We start from the raw sequence: 21,636 nt of genomic DNA, 5'->3' as shown, positions 1-21,636 counted from the left end.
TTTTCATTTTCATTGGTTTCCATGAATTTTTAAAATTCTTCTTTAGTTTCCATTCATAATTTAGTAGGATGCTCTTTAGCCTCCATGTATTTGAATTCTTTCCAAATTTCCTCTTGTGATTGAGTTCCAGTTTCAAAGCATTGTGGTCTGAAAATATGTAGGGAATGATTATAATCTAATCTTTTAGTATCAGTTGAGACCTGATTTGTGACCCAGTTTGTGATCTCTTCTGGAGAATGTTCCGTGTACACTCAAGAAGAATGTGTGTTCTGTTACTTTAGGATGTAATGTTTTGAATATATCCTTAAAGTCCATCTGGTCCTATGTGTCATTCAAAGCCCTTGTTTCCTTCTTGATCTTCTGCTTAGATGATCTGTCCATTGCATTGAGTGTAGTGTTAAAGTCCCCTACTATTGTTGTATTATTAATTGATATGTTTCTTTAATTTTGTTATTAATTGTCTTATATAATTGGCTGCTCTCATTTTAGGGGAATAGATATTTACAATTGTTAAATCTTCTTGTTGAATAGACCCTTTAATTATGATACAGTGACCTTCCTCATCTCTTCTTATAGCCTTTGGTGTAAAATCTCATTTGTCTGATACAAGGATTGCCAACCCAGCTCTGTTTTATGTCCATTAATATGATCAATGGTTTTCCACCCCCTTGCTTTCAATCTGGAGTTGTCTTTGGGTCTAATATGAGTCTCTTGTAGACTCCGTATGGGTGAGTCTTGCTTTTTTTATCCAATCTGAAACCCTGTGTCTTTTGATTGGGGCATTTAGCCCATTTACATTCAGAGTAACTATTAAAAGATGAATTTAGTGCCATTGTATTACTTGTAAAGTCACTGTTTCTATATATTGTCTCTGATCCTTTTTGTTTTATGTTACTTTTGGCCTCTCTCTATGCTTAAAAGATCTCTTTTAATATTTCTTGTAGGGCTGGTTTACCGATCACCATATCTTTTAGTTTCTCTTTGTCCTGGAAGCTTTTTTTCCTTCTAATTTGAGTGATATCCTAGTGAGATAAAGACATCCTAGTGAGATAAAGTATTCTTGGCTGCATGTTTTTCTCATTTAGTATCCTGAATATATGATGCCAGTCATTTCTGGTCTGCCAGGTGTCTGTGGATAGATCTGCTTCCAGTCTAATGTTTCTACCCTTGTAGGTTGCAGACCTCTTGTCCTGAGCTGCTTTCAGGATTTTCTCTTTGTCTCTGAGATTTGCAAGTTTCACTATTATATGCTGGGCTGTTGACCTGTTTTTACCGATTTTGAGAGGGGTTTTCTGTGCCTTCTGGGCTTAGATGACTGTTTCCTTCCCCACATTTGGGAAGTTCTCTACTATAATTTGCTCCAGTATACCTTTTGCCCCTGTCTTTCCTCTTCTTCTGGGGTCCCAGTTATTCTAATTTTGTTTCCCTTTATGATATCACTTCTCTTTCAAATTCTTACCTCATGATCTAGTAGTTGTTAATTTTTCTTTTTCTCAGCTTCTTTATTCTCTGTTTTTTTGTCTTCTGTATCACTAATTCTCTCTTCTGCCTCATTTATCCTGTTAGAGCCTCCATTTTTTTACTGCATCTCATTAATAGCCTTTTTTATTTCGACTCGATTTTAGTTCTTTTATTTCTCCAGAAAGTGATTCTCTAGTGTCTTCTTTGCTTTTTTTTCAAGCCCAGCTACTGGCTTTATAATTGTTAATCTGAACTCTAGTTCTGATATCTTTCTTACATCCATACTGATTAGGTTCTTGGAAGTCAGTACTGCCTCTTGTTCTCTTTTTTGATGTGAGCTTTTCCATATTGTCATTCTATCCAGAGAATAGATGACTGATAGAACAAAATACTGAAATGGCAACAACCCCAGAGAAATAATCACTGATAAATCAGAAGAGATCTGAAAATAAAACAAAAAAAATTAAAGAAAAGAAGAGAATGTAATCAGACAGGTGAACAGAATAGAGAAATACACAGGATCCTGTGTGTATTTTGGTTGGTTTGTTAGAAGAAACTACATCCCAAAATTGTAAAGAAAGAAAAACGTGTGTATATGTGTATGTATACACACACATAGACGCAGAAATACATTGACAGGATAGAATGTAACCGTAAAGATGAAAATTTAAAAAGACTTTAATAAAACAACACAAACAAGACAAAAACACGTATTTATGATCATACAAGTGAAGAGAACAGAGCTGTACACTAGATTTTGGGTGTATTTTGGTCCGTTAGGAGAAACTGCATCCCAAAATTGTAAAGAAAACTTACATGTACTAAATGAGAAATAACTAACAACCATCAACGGGATCATTTAATAACTAAATGAGAAAAATAAAACCAAATACAATGAAAGGATAGAATATAATTATAAAAATGAAAAAAAAGATTTTAAGAAAGAGTTGATAAGAAATTGAAAAAGGAAAGAGAAAACGAATTAAATTGGAAGACTAAAGAATCAAAGGAACAAACCCTTGGATTTTATATGCTATATTCCCCTAGCAGTGGCATTCTCCGTGATCAGTGAACTTTGTCTTGGCTGATGGTCTCGCTGATCTTCTGGGGGAGGTTCCTGTTGCATTGTCTTTGTCAGGTGTCTTTGTCCAAGGTGGAATTGCACTGCCCTTGCAGGGGGCCAGGCTAAGTAATCTGCTCCAGATTGCTCCATGTGGCTTTTGTTCCCTTGAAGGCTTTCAGCACAGTTTTAGAGGATGAGAGTGAAAATGGCAGCCTCCCAATCTCCACCAGCCTAGAGAGGAAAGCTCAGGATCTCAATCCTCAGCATGTCCTCAGGGAAAAGCAGTCAGTCCTTCTCTCCCTGGTCTCTGTCCCTACTATGTGCTCACCCAGCCTGTGACTAAGTGTTCCTATCTCAGGCATGCGACCATGTTTCTGGTCTCCAAACTCTGCAAGCTCCTGTGGCACACTGCTGCGCCTCTCCTCTCGGGGGAAGAAAGAGGGGCTCCCGGTTTTGTCATTTATTGGGCCCCTGCTCAGAAACAGTCATTCCAACTGTGCTTTGGTTTGAGGTTTATGGCACCCTGAGCTGAGAGCCCACTCATGGGGCTTGCTGGTTGTAGCTTGCTTCCCTGCTCTGATTCCTGGGAGCTCTGCCACACTCAGGTACCCCCAGTCTTTCTGTGACCCCAGGGATCCTGAGACTGTACTTTTTCACCTAGGATTCCACCCCTACTTGCCCTCTAAGCACCTTTCAGGCAGGTTCCTCTGGCACTGGAACAGACTTCTAAAAGTTTTGATTTTGTGCTCCACTGCTATATCACTTTCCAGTGCTGCTGATGGAGGCTCCCTCCCCCTGCGGTTTATCATCACATATATTGCCTCAGATTCACTTCTCTGCACCTCCTACCTTGAAGAAAGTGGTTGCTTTTCTATTTGTAGAGTTGTAGCTATTCTTTTCTTACATCTCTGGTTGAGTTTGAGGGTGTTCAGAATGATTTAATAGCTATCTAGTTGAATTCCTAGGAAACTAGGTCTCCTACTCTTTTGCCATCTTGGACTCTCCTCAGCCTCGGTTATTGTTCTTTGATTTGTAGTTCCCAGTAGGTTTGTATATTACATCTTTTGCTTATAAGCAGTGTTTATTAAGTTGATGGTTGTTTTGTTTTTTTTTGTTTTTTTTTTAATTTTTTAAAATTTATTTATGATAGTCACAGAGAGAGAGAGAGAGAGAGGCAGAGACATAGGCAGAGGGAGAAGCAGGCTCCATGCACGGGGAGCCCAATGTGGGATTCGATCCCAGGTCTCCAGGATTGCGCCCTGGGCCAAAGGCAGGCGCCAAACCGCTGCGCCACCCAGGGATCCCGTTGATGGTTGTTTGAACTCATTCTTTACTCCTGTCCTCCCCATATTTTAGGTATATGTTGACATTTTACATCCTTTTATTTTGTGTGTTCCTTGACTAATTTTTTTTAAGATTTTATTTATTCGAGAGAGAGAGAGAGGCAGAGACACAGGCAGAAGGAGAAGCAGGCTCCATGCAGGAAACCCGATGTGAGACTCCATCCTGGGCCTCCAGGACCCCGCCCTCGGCTGAAGGCAGCACTAAACTGCCGAACCACCCAGGGATCCCCTGGGTTTTCTATTATAAGTAATTATCTTCTTTTCTCTTGCTACTTTTAAACAGTTTTCCTTATTACTAATAAGGAAAGTTTAATTACAATATTGCCAGTTTAATTATAATATTCTTTGGTATGGGTCTGCTTTTGTTGCTTTTGATGAGACTTCTCTTTGCCTGCTGGATCTGGATATCTGTTTCCTTCCTCAGATTAGGGAAGTTTTCAACTATTATTTCTTAAGGTTTTTGCCCTCTTTCTCTCTCCTCTGGGATTCCTGTCATTCGAATGTTATTTATTACATTTGATGGAGTCACTGAATTCTCTATGTCTTCTCTCGTTTTGTATAGTAGTTCTCTCTTTTGCTCAGCTTCATTGCTTTTCTTTACTTTGTCTTCTCAGTCATTAATTCGTTTCTTTGATTCTTCCAGCCTGCGTTCACTGCACCAAGTGTTTCTAATCTTGTTTATTGTACTCTTCATCTCTGATTCTTTTGTAATTCTTTTATTTCTGTGGTAAGGGTCTCATTGATGTCATCTTTTCTCAAGTTCAGTGAGTATCCTTATGATCATTGCTTTCAGTTCTCCATCAGTTCTGTTACTTATATCTGTTTTGCCTAGATCTCTGGCTGTGGCCTTGCCTTATTCTTTCATTTTGGATACATTCCTCTGTCTTCTCATTTTGTCTAAGTCTGTGCCTTCTTCTCTGTATTAGAAAATCCAGTTAATGTCTCCTGCGCCTGAAAGTAATGGCCTTATGAAGAAGAGGTCATGTAGTATCCAGAGCCTAGTGCTTCAGGGAATGTGTCCACTGTGTGCTGCATTCACTCTGCTGTTGTGTTCTGGCTGCTCTATCCTTCAGGCCAGTCGTCTGCAAAGGTTCTCTTTGCCTGTTTTGGGCAGTTTTGGTCCCTGGCCTGAATGTGGCAAGTTTTAACTTGTACTCTGGTCTGCTTGTGAAATGAGACCTGTCATCACCTCCACTGGAACTGAGGCCCTACAGAACTTTGTGGTTGGGACACGTGTGTATACAGGAGTTTGTGCTGGTCTTCTGGGGGAGGGGCCCATGGTGCTGGGACTGAGGTAAGCATGATTGAGAATGGGCAGTTCCACAGGAGTGTGTGGCGGGGTGGGGCTTAGTATAAGTAATTTAAGCAGCCGGTGTCCAAATTGCACTGGTTCCTGCTAATGGCTCTCTGCTTATGCTGAGTAGTGGGGGAGTGAAATGGTGCCAGCCAGCTGCTTTTTTTCCAGAGAGGTCTCTTTGTGAAGAGCAAATAATCTCCCACTGTGTGCCCCAGGCACTCTTCAGATCACTGTTTCCGTGCTGTCTGCCTCTGGGTTGTTTGCTGGTCTTCTCTCCAAGAGCAGCCTCAATACCTCTGGACACTTCTGGAACACACCAAGTCCATTGATAGTTCAAGCTTTGGGTTTAAGACCCTCTGGTTGCAACAACTCATGAAATTTAGACCCTCTCATTTTTGAAGCCAATGATGATAGGGAAATGTTCTAGTACATTACCCTGTGTGCTCCTCTTACTCTCTCACCCTCTTCCTGACCAATATCTATTTGTTCCCTAAGCCACATCTCTACGTTTTGTACCTTATTCAATGTGACCTCTTCTGTAAGTTTAGTTGTGATGTTCTGCCATTCTTCAGGTTGATATCTGAGGCATTTAGGGGGATTCGATAGTTAGGTATTTGTATATGTGCGAGGAAGCAGGCCAAGGGTCTTCATACTTTGCTGCTGTCTTTGAGGAAAGTCCTCTATCAGTTAGTTACTTAATTTACCTTTCCTATCTTATTAACTGAGACTTCTAGAACCACTTTTTAAATAATAATATTAATAATAATAGTATTAATTGGCCTTTTCTTTTCCTTGAATTTAATGAAATAACTTGAAGTTTGCCATCTAAATTCTTATTAGACTTTAAAGTTGAAAGATACAAAATTTTCCCTTTTAATTTTGTTATTAAAATATTACTTATTTTTAAATAGATAACCCAAAATGAAAGTGCTTGAAAGAATACACATTGAAGTATCTTCCTCATTCCTTTCCTGTAACAACCTATCCTCCTTCCCAAAGGTACTAGTGCATTTGATATCTTTCCAGAGAAATCTGTATATGTATAAGCAGATCCATTTTATGTGTTTATACATATTTATTTTTCTTTATTTTATTGAAACAATTATGTGTGTTCTCTCTCAATCTTGCTTATTTCTTTAAATTAGTATTTTATTTTGGAAATATTCCATATCAGTACATACAGAACTGTATTATATCCCTTTGCATAGATGTACTGTAACAAGTTTAACTATTTTCCCCTTGAGGGATTATTAAAATAGTATTACCATGAATAATTCTGTTTATAAGAATCCTTAGTTTCATTTTCAACTTTCTCTTCTAACTAACCAGCATTAGTTTATTACCAAAGCACTGTAGCTTGGTTTCATTTATGTATATTATAGAAATCCAAAAATTCTGAAGAAAGAAAAATGCCAGTTGATATTTATAGATGCATTAAGTATGCCATGAATATGTAGGGTTTATTTCATGAATTTAGGGATGATCCAGTGCAAGGGAATCTGTTAACAAAACAAAAATCAGTGTAAGGGAAACGAACAGTATTGTGAGGAAGAAAGATTTTTTTAAAAAAGAAATTAATAATGTAAAAAGGAAAGAAAAACAATAGATCTACTAATGGTCAAAACCTTAATTCTCTGAAAAAAATTAACAAAATAATCTACTAGGAACTTGATCAAAGGAATAAAAGAGAGAAAGAACATACACAAAATAAAGTAACCATAAAAACGGAAGAAATTAGAACTATCAAACGAGACCACTTAGCAGACGTCTATGTGAATGAATTCAAAAATTAATTGAAATGGACTATTACAGATTAGAAAAATTGACCTCATTGAAGTTAGAAAGTTATAAAAAAATCAATTTCTCTTAAAGAAATAGGGAAAATTAAGTAATGCCATACAGAAAGTGTCGTGGCCAGATGGTTTTACAGGGGTATTCTACCAAGCCTTTAAAGACCTGATAATTCTGATATTTTATAGATTGTTTCAGAGCATTGGAAATGAAACGCTTTTCTTTTCTTTTCTTTTCTTTTCTTTTCTTTTCTTTTCTTTTCTTTTCTTTTCAAGAAGCTTTTAGCAGCTTTTAATCTGACTTGAGAAAAAGAAGCTTTTAGCAGCTTTTAATCTGACTTGAGAGATACTTATGTTTGGTAATGGTTCAAGTCCTTTCTGCACTTAAATTTTTAGAATCAGGGATTTTGTTTCCATTGTATTTTTAAAATATGCTATAGAATTGTTAACTACAGACCATAGTGCTTTTGTATCCTCTGTTTTAAACTGTAAAATGTTTGTGACATGAAATTTACCATTTTTGCCATGTTTTAAGTGTACTGTGTCATTAAGTACATTCACGTTGTTGTGCAACTGTCACTACCATTCATCTCCAGAACTTTTTCATCATCCCACACTGAAGCTCTGTACCTATTCAATAATAAGTCCTCATTCCTTCTTCCACCCAGCCCCTGGCAACCACTATTCTACTTTCTGTGTCTATGAATTTAACTGTCCCATGTAAGTGGACTCATATTGTATTTGTCTTTTTGTACCTGGCATATTTCATTTAGCATAATGTCTTTAAGGTTTATATGTGTTGTATCATGAATGAGAACTTCTCTTTAAGGCTTAATATTTCATTGTATGTACATACCATATTTTGTTCATTCATCTATGGGTGGACACTTGTGTGGCTTCCATCTTTTGGCTATTGCTGATAATGCAGCTATGACCATGAGTGGTGAAAATATCTGTTTGAATCCCTGCTTTTAATTCTTTTTGATATGTAACTAGAAGTGAAATTACTGGATCATTATGATACCTCTGTTTAATTTTTTGAGGAACCATCATACTATTTTCCCCCATTTCCCCATTTGAAACAAATGTAACATCAATACCTGAGAATGACAGAAACAGTATAAAGAGGAAGCAATATACAGACCAGTATCAATAATGAATATTGGTATAAAAGTATTAAATAGAAATTTAGCAAACAAAATCATTACCTCATTGAGCAAATAATATACTATGACCATGTGGTATTCATTCCAGGAATGCAAGATTGAATATTAGGAAATCCGTTAGTATCAGACACCATGATAATAGAACTAAAGGTAAAATCAGATAACTCACTGTTGGTGCATTGACAAATGTAGTGCCATTCCCCCCCTTTTTTTAAATATTATTTATTTATTTATTCATGACAGAGAGAGAGAGAGAGAGAGAGAGGCAGAGACACAGGCAGAGGGAGAAGCAGGCTTCATGCAGAGAGCCCGACGTGGGACTCGATCCCGGGTCTCCAGGATTACACCCCAGGCTGAAGGCAGCGCTAAACCGCTGAGCCACTGGGGCTGCCCTGCAGTGCCATTCCTAATAATAAAACTCTATCCAAGTTGGACATAGGAATTGAAGGTTACTTTTTTATCATGGTAAAATTCATATACCTTAGTCCCCAAATTAGTATCTTATTTAGAGGAAACACTAGAGAGATTTTCACAAAAATTAGGAGCAAGGCAAAGATTCTCACTATCTTTATTACTTCTTTTTTTTTTTTAAGACTTTTATTTATTAGAGAGAGAGAGAGAGAGAGAGAGAGAGAATGAGCATGTGTAGGGACAGGGGAGCAGAGGGAGAGGGACAAGAAGACTCCACACTGAGCAGGGAGCCTGATGTGGGGCTCAGTCCTAGGATCCTGGGATCAGGACCTGAGATGAAGGTAGACATTTCACCAACTGAGACACCCAGGTGTCCCTCTGTTACTCCTCATCATTGTAGAATAGGTATTAGCCAGTGCAGTTAAATAAGAAAAGTCCATTAGAAGTACAAATTTACATACAGAAATTAATAACCTTCAACAACAGTAATCAGAGACCATAATGTTAGAAAAAATTTCCATTTGAATCTGTAATTACTCGACAATAAACTTAAAAGAAGTACTGTGATTCAACAATATAAGGATACTGATTCTCCCTAAGTTCCTTTATAAATGGAGCACAAACATCAGTAAAAACTACTAACAAACTTTTTAAGGGCTTAGATAAGTTGGTAATATGCTAGAATAACCAGGATAACAATGGGGAGAAATTGTATAGGTTATGCTAACTCTTCTAGACAGATATGCGGTAAAGCCTGTATATTTCAAAGTGTGGTCTGGCACATGAATAGACAGACCAGTGGAATATCGTAGAAAGAACAGGAATAGATCCAGGTACATAGAGAAATCAGTGTTTGATAAAGGTAAAATCTTAAATTCCTGGGGCTGAGGTAGATTATTCATAAGTTTGTAGTACAACTAGGTAGCCATTTGGAAAAAGATAAAATTAGACCCATGACTCAAGCTATTCAAAAGAATAAACTAGAAATGAATTAGAGTGAAATGTAAAAAATATTGTACAAGTAGTAGAAGCAAACATGAACTCCTCTTCAACCTTGATTTAGGAAAAAGCTTTCTTACTATGATCATTCTTTTCATTGCCTTTGAATTTAGATCTAGTCAGTTTGAACAATATAAAGATAATTTCTACATGACCGAAAAAAAAAATAGCATAAATTCAAAGAACACTTAATGAAACTAGGAGAGAATGTCTACAGCATATGCCATGGACAAAGGGCTAATATTCCTAATATAACAAACTTAAAATTTGAGGGACGAAGGAATGAAAACCCAATAGGAAAATGGGAAAAAAGACATGAATAGACATTTCACAGAAAATATATAACAAGGCCGTTAAACATATGGAAAATCGGTCATATTCAGAAATGCAAATTGAAGCAACACTGAAATATAATTCTCACATATCAGATGGGCAAAAATTATAAGTGGCTGTGGAGAAACAGGCATTCTCTTGCACTGTGATAATACAAACTGGTACAACCCATCTGGAGCAGAATTTGGCAGTAATCTAACAAAGCTTTATATGCACTTACCCTTTGACTCAGCAACTTCACATCTAGAAGTATACCTTGAAAATATACCTCCAAAACTATGAAAATATATAGGCACAAGGATATTGACTGGAGCATTGTTTGTAATTACAAAATATTGGAAAAAACTTAAATGTCCATAGGAGAATGGTTGGATAAACTATGGTACATTCAGGTAGAGGAGTTGGATGTAGAAAAGTATGAGGAAGACATGTGGATCACTATGTGGATTGATTTCCAGAATGTACTGCTAAGTGAAAAAAAAATGCAGTGTAAAAGAGTATAATATACAACCCTTTGTGAAAGAAAATACACATGTGCAAAAGCAAAGTATGCATTTGCCATTTGTGCAGAAGTAATACTGAAATGGATAAACCAGAAACAAACGAGATTGGTTACCTACCAAGGGTTGTTGTGAATTGGGTAATAGGGATGAGAAAAAGGTGGAATTTCTTGAGTATATATTTTATATAGCTCTAACTCTTAAAACCTGGTAATGTTTCTCATATCCCAAAATTAGTTGAATAATTGGGACCACCAAGGATGTGAGTTAACCCAAAATAGAATGCAGACAGTAACAAATGAACCTAACTAATGAATAACATAAGTATAGTGAAGGGGGTGGATATGAAAAGAACTAACCTAAGTAACTTTAGAGAGTAGTATTTTGACTATAGTCTAAAGCTGGAGACAAGAACTGTAAACAAATCCTGTACTACAATTAACTTTGTCACAGTGGTATGGATTAGGAATTCTGTAACTACTTTATGTGAATGTTAGGAATTAGCAAATGTATTATGGATAATGAGAACCAGGTTTTTCACTGTCAGTACTTACAAATACGGAAAGGCAAGGCAAGACTGAACTCTGGTGTTGGATTGTAATTGGAGGTATGATTATGAATATATGTTTATTTATGAGTATGAGTAGTTGGTTAGAAATATGGGCCTCTGTGTGTGTATGTATGTGTGTGTGTTAGTATACACATAAATATATTTTCTAGCTGTGTTTGCTGGGAGAAGTTGGAGGCAATAACCCAGCCCAGCCACATTGAATATGTGAGCACCCAGATCTTTGTTTCTAAATACTATATTAAATATAAATGGAACCAGGGATTCCTGGGGGAGAAGTGGGTGAGTCTAGGGCTTAGGCAAGGAAATTACAAGATGAGCTTTAGAACATTTTGCGCCACAAAATAAAGAAGTGCTCAAAAAATGATGAGGACGTGTGGAAAGAACACAGTCAACTTGAAGGGTTGGGGTTTCTAATCAACAAATCGGACACAAGTTTAGAAACTAAATATAATAATGAAATATAAAGTACAGAATGAATTGTTTTAGCTCATACTGAAATGAATAATTCTATATAAATCTATATAAATTCCATAAGTAAGTGAATATAAATGAATTTATTTGTATATTTCTATTTGAATTTATATTCATTTGTAAATGAATTGTTGATGCTATGGATTGTGAATATAAATGGCAAATAAATGAAAAAAGGGGACACTTTTTTCTTACTCTAGAGTTTTGATGAATGAATGAAGAATGATGAATTTTTCCTTACAAGGTGGTACTTACTAATTTCCAAGGGACATTCTTCAAAGTAACTAGCCAGTACTTTTTATGAGTATCAGGGTACTGAAAATAAACTGAGAATTTGTCCCAGGTTGGAAGAAAATAAGGAGACATGCTACCTGACCACAGTATGGAATGTCTTGGATTATATCTTGGGCCAGAAAAGGGACATTAGTTGGACAGTTGGTGAAATTGGAATAAATTATGTAGATTAGATAGTATTTTATCAATGTTAATTCTATTGGTCTTTTCATGTATTTTGAAGGTCTTTTGTTATGTCTGATGTACTAGTTCTGTATCATTATGAAATACTCTTTTATCTCTGGTAATAATCTTTGCCTTGAAGACTATTTAATCTGACCCGAATCTGCTCATGTCAATTTTCTAATGCTTAGTGTTTACATGGTGTCTTTTTCAACCTTTTATTTCAACCTTCTTGTGTGTTTATATGTAAAGTGCATCTCTTACAATATATTTTTGGCTCTTTTCTAAATCTTTTCTGGACTTGTCTTTTTTGTTTGGAATGTCTAGTCCATTATATTTAATTTGGAATGTGTAGTCCATTATATTTAATTTCTTGTTGTATCCTTTGTATTTTGGTGTTTTTCTCTGGCTGTTTTCAAAGTGTTCTTTCCATTTGGTTTTTAAGAATTTAATTATGAAGTGCCCAGGGACTTGTTTTTTTCCCTTTGTGGTTTTCTTAGTCTTTTGGATATGGGATTTGATGTCTTTCCTCAGTTCAGGAAAGCTCTCTGCCATTATATCTTTTCTGCCCCATTCTTTCTCCCTTCTTCTTGGACTCCCAACTACATGTATGATAGACTGCTACTGCCTCATTTATTTTTGGATGGCTTTATTTTTAAGTCTCCAATCTATTCAGTCTATCCAGTGATTTTTTTTTTTTAATTTCAGATATTTTTCAGTTTTAGAATTTTTGTTTCTTTCCATGCTCTAATTTCTTGCCCATTCATTTATTATGATATTTTTCTTAATGTCTGTGAACATTGTTAAAATGGCTGCTTTAAAATTATTTACAAATTTCATTTTAGTAATTTCATGGATGATTTTCATTAATTCCCTTTTCTTTTGAACATAGGTGGAATCTTCCATTATCATGAATAATATATTGTGGAATGACTTTGTTGTATTTTTCTGAAGATTGATGTTTTTGTTTTGTATCAGCCAGTTAATTTTGCTCAAGTCACACTCTAAATGTGGTCACCCCTATAGTAGACAGTGGCTGAAATGTCTCTTTAGTTCTTTTAGGCTGCTGGACATCTGTTTTGTTCATGCATAGTTCAGCAGTCAACAAGAGATTTAGGCAGAGTTTAATTGCAGAATTTGGTGTTTTCTTTCTTTCACTCTCCTCCCTGGGCTCTTTCTCCCCTTACTTCCAGCTCTTCTGATAGCCTCAAAATCTGTCCCCTGATTTTTCAAGCTAGTGAGATTGCTCATTTTTGAATTCTAGCCAACCAGGCACCAACTAAGGCCTGCTCTCAGGTGAAAATCCTAGTAAAAAGGGGTTACTCTTCCAGTGCCATTCCCTTTCCCTAAGAGTTAGTGCCTCTGGTTTTCACCTCATTTTGGTTTCTTTCTAGGCTATCTGATAGTTGACTTTTATATTTTATCCGGAACTGAATGCTATCTGTGGAACAGCTACTCCAGCATTACCAGAGGCAAAACTTAAAACACCTTTAAAGATAAACTCATGTTGCTTTTTATATGCCATATTTAGTTGCTGCTTATTGTTCTAGTATAAACATCCATCATATTTCTTTTTCACTCCCTTGTGACTGACATAGACCTAGGTTGACCCCAGTTCCTGATACTATAAACAGTACCATTTAGAGCATTATCTGTGGAAAGGTTTCTTTGGAATCTGTGTCCCAAGAGTGAGCTTGCTGGATTGTAGCATATTTACATACCTAATTTCATGAGTGAATGCCCTTCCAGCAGGGCATGGATGTTTTCCTTCACTCACATCTCCAAAAGACTTGAATTACCCGTCTTTCTTATGTTTGCCAATCTGATGGTGGTAATATCTCATTTAAACTTGCATTTTCTGATTTCTAGAGATACACACTTGTTCACATGTTTTTCACCTGTTATGTGTTGGTTTTGTGCCCATTGCTTATTTTTCTGCTGTGTGTTTTATATCACATCTTTACTTTTCCTTATGATTTGCATTGTTTTGGCCATGTCAAATAAATTCTTTACCATCTCAAGGAAATATTCTCCTACATTTTTTTCTCTCCTATACTACTGCCTATATATGATATGAGGTAGAAATCGAACTTTATGTGGATGCAATGTGATGGAACCAGTTTTTTAAATATGTTTTATTTTTTTTTTTAACACTTGTGTTTGGAAGTATGTTTTAGCATATCGTTTGAAGGAATTGAGTTGGATAATTTGGTCCTTTTCTTGTATTAATTGTCTAAATGACTTTTTGTGATCAGATTAATATTTAGGGGGGAACTAATTTTAGTGATGAGTAGAAGTTTATGTAGTAACTTCTGTTAATCCCAGTGGCCAGTTCTTTCATATCTTTCCTGTGTTGACATACTGTATTCATGTAGCTCCTTATTTGTTTCTCTGGCTCTTTGCTTATCTCATTTGATCCTTAGAACAACTCCAGATAGAAAGATTAGGTATTAACTGTTTTAATGGATGTTGAATCATAGTTTCAGTGGTTTGCCTGAGGCTCCTACATCTAGTTTTGTATTTTTCTACCTGTGTTTTTGTTGAGAAGAATTTGTTTGCTCAGGCAGCTATGGACTATTGCTGTTAATGAATAAAAGCCACTTCAATCCATTGTTCTGCTGAGTATGTTTTAAAGGTAATTTTTATGAGGTTTTCTTTTGTTGGCTTATCCCTCTTCCCCCTTCCCCTTTTTCTTGGAGGAGTTGTCTTAAGCTTTATGATTGTAGCAATAATTGGTTTCCGTCACATTAGTACTTTTGGGGGGGAAGAGGACTACAGGTAAATAGTTTCATTTAGAGATTTGCCTATGGAACCTTAGATGTTGTGAATGCTGTTACTCTATAAGTACTAGAGTTTTGGTATCTTTAAAGTCATACATATTATAAATTTTTTCCGTAGGATATCTAGCAGTGTATCATTTAAACTTAGATTTTAACTCCTTTTGCACTTAGATTTTTTAAAGCGTTTTTGGTATATGCTCTGTTGCTTGGAAACTTGATGGTTATAGACAGATTAAGCACTTGAAGGTAAAATACTTCTCTAGCTTCATCAGTGTTACTAAATAAGGATGAAATTATTTGTTATTAAATAAGTTGAGATGATTATACAATTGATTTGGCAAATTCTTTAAAAGGCATATTTTAATACTTTATTGTATTGAATGTTTTACTGGCGTTACTCTGAAACATTGCCAATTATCCACAAGTGTCTAGTGTTACGGGAACAGTCAGTAATGGAATAGCACTTTTTTCTTTTAGTTGGTTGTAAGAAGTATGCTGAAGTATCAGTATTATGTAGTAAGTCTCTCTTTGTTTAGTATTAAGTAGTAGATCTTAATATATGAGCTAATTCTTTAAAGATACCAATTTATTTTTCTTTAAATCTCTTTTTTCTGCTCTTTAGAGGAAGTATCATTCTGCAAAGGAAGCTTATGAACAACTTTTGCAGACGGAAAACCTTTCTGCACAAGTAAAGGCAACTGTCTTACAACAGTTAGGTATGTAATAGTGTACATTTAGTGTATTATAAGTATTTCTCTTTATGATTTTTACATGTCAAGGATGGCAAATACGTGGCTCATGTATTCTATTCTTTTTTCTTCTTTTACCCAGAGTTGATAGAATTAACTGAACTCAGCATATTTCCACCTTCAGCCAAGCATTGTCCATCTCATTATAGTTCTTCAGTACAGCTAGTCTTTTTAAATTCTCAGAATTATTCTCTAGTACTTAACCTATGGGTAAAGGGAGTTGAATACTTCCTTTGTGCCAAATATGCTTAGCACTGAATGAAGTTAAGTGATTTGTGTAAAATTACTTAGTGGTTGGTCAGCTTGCTTTCACAGCTCTGTCAATAATATTAACTAAAACAGTTCATTTAAAAGTTGTGGAACATCTAACAGTAGAGTTTTTGTTTACATGTAATTCTATTCTAACGTTGAGGATGAAGAAATGTAGCCATTTAGATGTAATATGTCACTGACCAAGAGAGTGATTGAGTTCCTTATGTTTAGTTTTGTGTAGTTACTGAGTCATGTTTCTTGTAGGTGTTATTTTGGTGTCCCCCTTTCCCCCAATTTTTAGTTTATTTGTTTTTGGTCTGGGCAATAATTTATTCTTAATTTGTAACTAGTGTTGTAGTAATATGAATATTTTCACAATGTGACTATTTTTATATAATGTTAAAAATCACTTAAGCCTAGAGTTTATCACTGATCTTCATGATACTGATACATATTATATGATTAATTAATCAAAATGGACACATTGCCCTAATATAATATAAAACTTTGGATTTTAGCTTTCTTTTTAATTTAATCTCTGGTTAGAATTTTATGTGAGTTATCCATACTTTTAAAAATTATAGAAGTATTTGAATACTTTTAAAATAAGTTTACAGATCATGTTTGAGTAGTGTGAATTTGTATCTTTAAATTAAAACAAGTTTATTCCTCTCTCTTTATCCCTCCCCGACTCATGTGTGCACACTCTTTCAACTAAATAAAATCTTTAAAAAAACTTAAAACATTTGCAGTAAAGGTTTTGTGCTAGTTCTTAAGTAAAAAGAACAAAATGCCTTTAGCATAAGGCAGCTTACTCATTCAGCTAATATTTGAATATGAATGGTTTTTTTTAATTCACACTATTTATACGTTTTTATGCATTTTAGCTGCAGTGAAGAATATGTCAATAGCAAAAATGTACATACCCCTTTTAAATTTAAGAAATAGATCAAAATAGTTTTCAATTTTATCTGAATCACCTGTCCTCTTTGACATTGGCTTACCATATTCCAGAGTGTATAACTATAATAAGTTTTGAAAGGAAAAATACTTCTCCTAATTAAGTCTAACTTATGTCTGCACATCAGTTCTTCCTACTTGCTTGTCACTGCTGCTTAAGCAGCTCCTTTTAGAGCTTGTTTCTCTAGGTTCCATTCTTACTAGTAATAGGGACTAAAGGAGGAACAGATGAATAAATGTAAATGTAATGATTGACGTGTATTTCCATAAAACATAGTAACTCAATCTCCTTGAAATAATATTTTGGAAAAAATAAAAAAATAAAAAAAATAATATTTTGGAGCACAGCAACTATAATAAATGTCAGAAAATAAGGGTCCTTATTTGTTATATATAATATGGACTATATACAAAGAACAGAGCTGATTTTATGCACTTGAATTGATCTGCAACTGAAATATAATTTGCCCAGCAAATTAAACCAAATTATTCCTGCGTGTCTTGAAGGTTTTAGAATACAGTATTTCATGATCCAATCTTTTGATTGCTTGCATCGCCCTTTCCTTTCCTTCCCCCTTTTCCCTTTCCCTTTCTCTATTCTATCAAAATTATGCATATTAAAGTGTACAACATGATGTTTTGCTATACCTATACATAGTGAAATGATTAGTATTGTCAAGCTAATCAACATGTCCATCTACTTATATAGTTTACTATTTGTTTATGTGTGGTGATACACCCAAAACCTACTCTCTCAGCAAATTTCCAGTATATATTACAATATCATTAATTACAGTCATTCTACTGTGCATTACTCTCTAGACTTATTCATCCTACATAACTATAACTTTGTACCCTTAGACCAGTATCTCCCCATTCCCCTACCTCCCCATTCCTGGTAACTACCATTCTACTATCTGCCTCTGTGTATTCAACTTTTTGAGAATCTCATATCATTGAGATTATGCACTATTTACATTTATTAAACATTTGTGGTACTCATTTTATCCCATTCTTATTTGCACCATTTCAATATACTTTTCTTAGCCTTGGGTGTGTTTTTTTGTTTTGTTTTGTTTTTTTTTAAATGTTGAATGCTTTAGAGTTTTTATTCTAGGTAAGTTGTGAATATATGTGGCCAATGCCAGGGAGGTAGGGTTATATGTTTGTGTTGTACTCTGAGCTATCATTGATTAAATGGTCTTATATTTTCCTTGGAAATAAACACTGAGTTAATAGACTATCTTGGAGAGTCTTAAAATGTATGTAAAGTTTTACATAGAGCACTGAATAAAATTGAACATCTTTATATTCTTTGTTTCATAACTTGGAATTTTTTCAAATACCAAAATTAGAAAAGAGGAACTGTAGTTTGTAATCTACTAAATGTAATCTGCTAAGTGCTTAATATTGTTTCAGTTTCTCTGGAAATAAGTTCTTTATAGGTTTGACTCTACCTTCCTTTGAGAAACAGACTTCTTATGATCAGAATTGACAGTTCTAAATTTTGGGAATGTGTATGCTAAACTAAATAAAATTGACTGAAAAAATTTTTACTCTCAGGTGTTTTCTGCTTGGTATTCTTAAAAACTAAAGAACAATTAAGTCATTTAGGTAAATATTTTTTAATCATATACTATAGGTTGGATGCATCACACTGTAGATCTTCTGGGAGATAAAGCTACCAAGGAAAGCTATGCTATTCAGTATCTCCAAAAGTCCTTGGAAGCAGATCCTAATTCTGGCCAGTCCTGGTATTTCCTTGGAAGGTGAGACTATACTTAAGTTTTGGTTTTGTTTATTCTAGCTAAGAGATTTGAATTATGAGCTAAAATGTTTGCTTGCATTTACAGTGTATTTCTCTCTTTAAATATGTTACCACAAAGATTTTTGAAAGTTAAATAAAAGAGAACTTCTGAATGTGGTAGTTTTCTCACAGCATAATCTGGTCTACCAGGACATTTCTTATTTTGCTTGTTGGATTTTCATTTGACTTGAATTGTTGCTAGTTTTTAAAAAGTCTTATCAGATAGTAGTTCTTCATTCTAGTATTTAAATGCCTTTTCTTCTGATTTCTAGTATTTTATTTATATGTCTGTTTAACAGAACAGAACTAATTTCTTATTCTGCCTGGTGACCACCAGTAGGCAATGGGACCCTGCTCTTTGTAATTTTGAATAATGGTATATACGTTAGAATGGACATAGTTTGATTAAAAGTAGGTCTCAAATCCGTTATACTTAAAATCTCACAGTGGGAAAGTAGATACATTATTATTGGACTTATTGGAACAGTAAAGTGACATATAATGAAAATAGTTTTCTGCAAGTTTATGAACTTTTCTCTGTACTTTTTTTTTTTCCTTTTTTTTTTCTCTTTTTTTTTTTCTCTGTACTTTAAATCCCAAAATTGTGCTTACTGATTATCTGAAATCAGATATGTATATGTATTTGATAGATTTGTATACATATACATTTGTATATGTATCTGATAGATTATATTTTGGGGCCATTATTAGATTATAATTTGGTTCCTAACCGGTTTTAGTTTTTGTGGTACGGTGGAAAGATCAATGTACTAATTGCTGAGAGACTTGGATTCAAGCCTTAGGTAAGCTACTATATGTGGAATCATGGATGGTACAGTTAAACTTCTTGATGTTAAATTTCTTGATGCTTTTAACCTATTAAATAAGAGGATTATTTTAGATCATTGGTCTTAATAGGGGACTCTCTTGTCCCATAGGAGACATTTTATAATGTCTGGAGATTCTTGGTTATCACAACTATGGGGAATGCTTCAGGCATCTAGTGGGACAGCCCTCTATGACAAAAGATTATCTAACCCAAAATGTCAGTGCTGAGGTTGGGAAACCCTGGTTATAGATTATCTGTTAGATACCTTCTTACCCTAAAGGTTTCAATTTTATGATTTTTTTGCAATTATCCTATTTTAATTTGAAGCTTTTTGAGTTTGCCAAATAATCACATTACGTTTTAGTGTTTTGCATGGTTTCATTTTTCCTTTAAATTTAGTGAAGTGTGTGTGAGATGGAGTAATAATAAGATTTTTTAAAATAAAATTTTGATTAGTCATTAATAGTGTACAATAAGAGTCGGCTGGGAAAGTACCTATTGTTAGCAGAAATTTTCTAATACCTTCCAAGGTTTATAAAATCATCTAATTTGGGTTGCTCACTAGTAAAGCTGGAGAGTCCAAACTTTTTCTTTCTCTTTCACTGAAGGTATTTAGGAGTAGAAAGTGGATCTTACCATCTTTGTATATTCTCGCCTAGCAAAGTGGCTTTTCAGTAAATGTAATAAATGAACTGACAACACCATTTGCGTTTGGAGGTAGCACCATTGCTAGTGTTAATGTTGCACAGTGGGAGGCCTCATACGGTGACTGGAAAGGAGGTCCAGTACTGGGAAGTAGGAGCTGCCTAGTCATCGCCTCTAGTGTTAACATTTACATATGAACATTTCTTTTAATACAGGTTAAAAGATGTGTATGCCAGAAATTATTTTCCTTTTGACCTAAGATAATTAGTTTAATACAATACAGTAGTGTTGATGTCTTTTTAGTATTTTAACATCTAAAATTACTATTTTAGTAATGCTGTAATTTTCAGCTCAATGAGCAGTATTTCACAATAGGGGTTTTTTGTTTTTGTTTATTTTAGTTAACGGACTTTTTTTTTTTTCCTGACTTTACATTTTAAGCCACTGAGATGCTTTTGTTTGAATTTTTTCCAGATAAAATTTTCCAAACATACAACATGCTTTACCGATTTCTCAAATATAAAGGATACTTACCACAGTTTAATTTGTTTTGGAGTTCAAGATTATCATATTAGGTGTTCATTTTTTATCCCCAATAACCTAATTTGACAATTGTTTTAGACTTTTTTCATTAATTTTTTACTTTTTTTGACCTTTCATTGCCTTCTAATATGTTGCTTCTAATCTGTTTTGTTGTGAGAAAATTTTTATAAGTAAATATGTTTTAAAAGTTATTAAAGCTTTCAATGAAGACATCAAGTATCAGTAAATAGCTTTGGGATTTTCTAAGGTTTTTTATTACTTTTGCATTCAGGTCTGTGTTGAAGATGTCATTTGGCTTGTGTATATCCTAATACAAGGGTAATGTGATAATACTCTTATACTAGTACTAATCATTGACATTATTATCACAGAACTGTAGAATGTTAGAGCTAGAAGAGACCAGGGAGGTCACCTGCTTCACTCTGTAAATTTGTCATTTTGCAAATGTAGAAGGTGAGTTCAGAGGAGTAAAATGTGCTGTCCAAGGTCAGTCACACATGTAACTACACCAGAATAGGAACTAGAGCCTAGGTTCACTCATTGCTTTTTCAGAGACACAAGGCTGTCTCAGGGGGACTTAGTTAAGTTTTATTAGAGGAAAAGTGGTTGGTGGTTAGATTGGGACATCTGTATTTGGGTACATTGGTTTCCTGTTTTCACTTTGTAGGAATGGAATATGGAAACATTGGTTTGGGGAATTACTGCTTATTCCTCCCAGTAGTTAGGTAAATTTGTCTATAAATCTGAGATTTGACTTTGATTTAACAATGACAAACACAACGTGTTTACTACTATCTGTTAAGCATTCCCTTCCTTTGTAGTGTCTGTCCCTGTTTGGCATCATTAATGATTTCTCCTGAATTCTCCCTTCATAAAAGTTGCAGGTGCTCTCCAACACTGCCTTCTCTGCCTCAGTCACTGACATTTCATATTGCCCAAACCACAAGATTAGTGATTCCTTAAGCTTATTTTCACCTTTCCCTTGTACTGTCCTATGTTCTTAAACCCTCTCTTCTATATGGATGAGTTCTGAATCTAGGTTTCTACATTTCAAAGTATTAAATTTCAGGACCACATCCTCTATTCCTTACCTAACATTATCTGTTTTACTGTTCTTACCTCACGTCAAAGAAAGCATGTTTTGAACCTCATTCATCATCATTCTTTTTTAAATCGTCTCTTCTCCTTTTATTTTTGCCAGTGAGGTCAT

General features: G+C 34.8%; 1 protein-coding gene across 7 annotated transcripts in view; it reads left to right on the top strand.

The window, feature by feature from the left end:
• The window catches only part of KDM6A (lysine demethylase 6A), a 213,089-nt gene that overhangs the window by 135,735 nt on the left and 55,718 nt on the right, over positions 1–21,636 (top strand). For all 7 annotated transcript variants that reach the window (XM_077888741.1, XM_077888743.1, XM_077888744.1 and 4 more), the window contains exons 9-10: positions 15,264–15,357; positions 18,245–18,371. In XM_077888741.1, coding sequence (XP_077744867.1) covers positions 15,264–15,357; positions 18,245–18,371 — 221 coding nt within the window. The remainder of the gene's footprint in view (positions 1–15,263; positions 15,358–18,244; positions 18,372–21,636) is intronic.

Source organism: Canis aureus, chromosome X, assembly GCF_053574225.1.
Source record: "Canis aureus isolate CA01 chromosome X, VMU_Caureus_v.1.0, whole genome shotgun sequence".
In the NCBI taxonomy this organism is placed as follows: Eukaryota; Metazoa; Chordata; class Mammalia; order Carnivora; family Canidae; genus Canis; species Canis aureus.
This window is presented reverse-complemented; position numbering and strand designations above follow the sequence as displayed.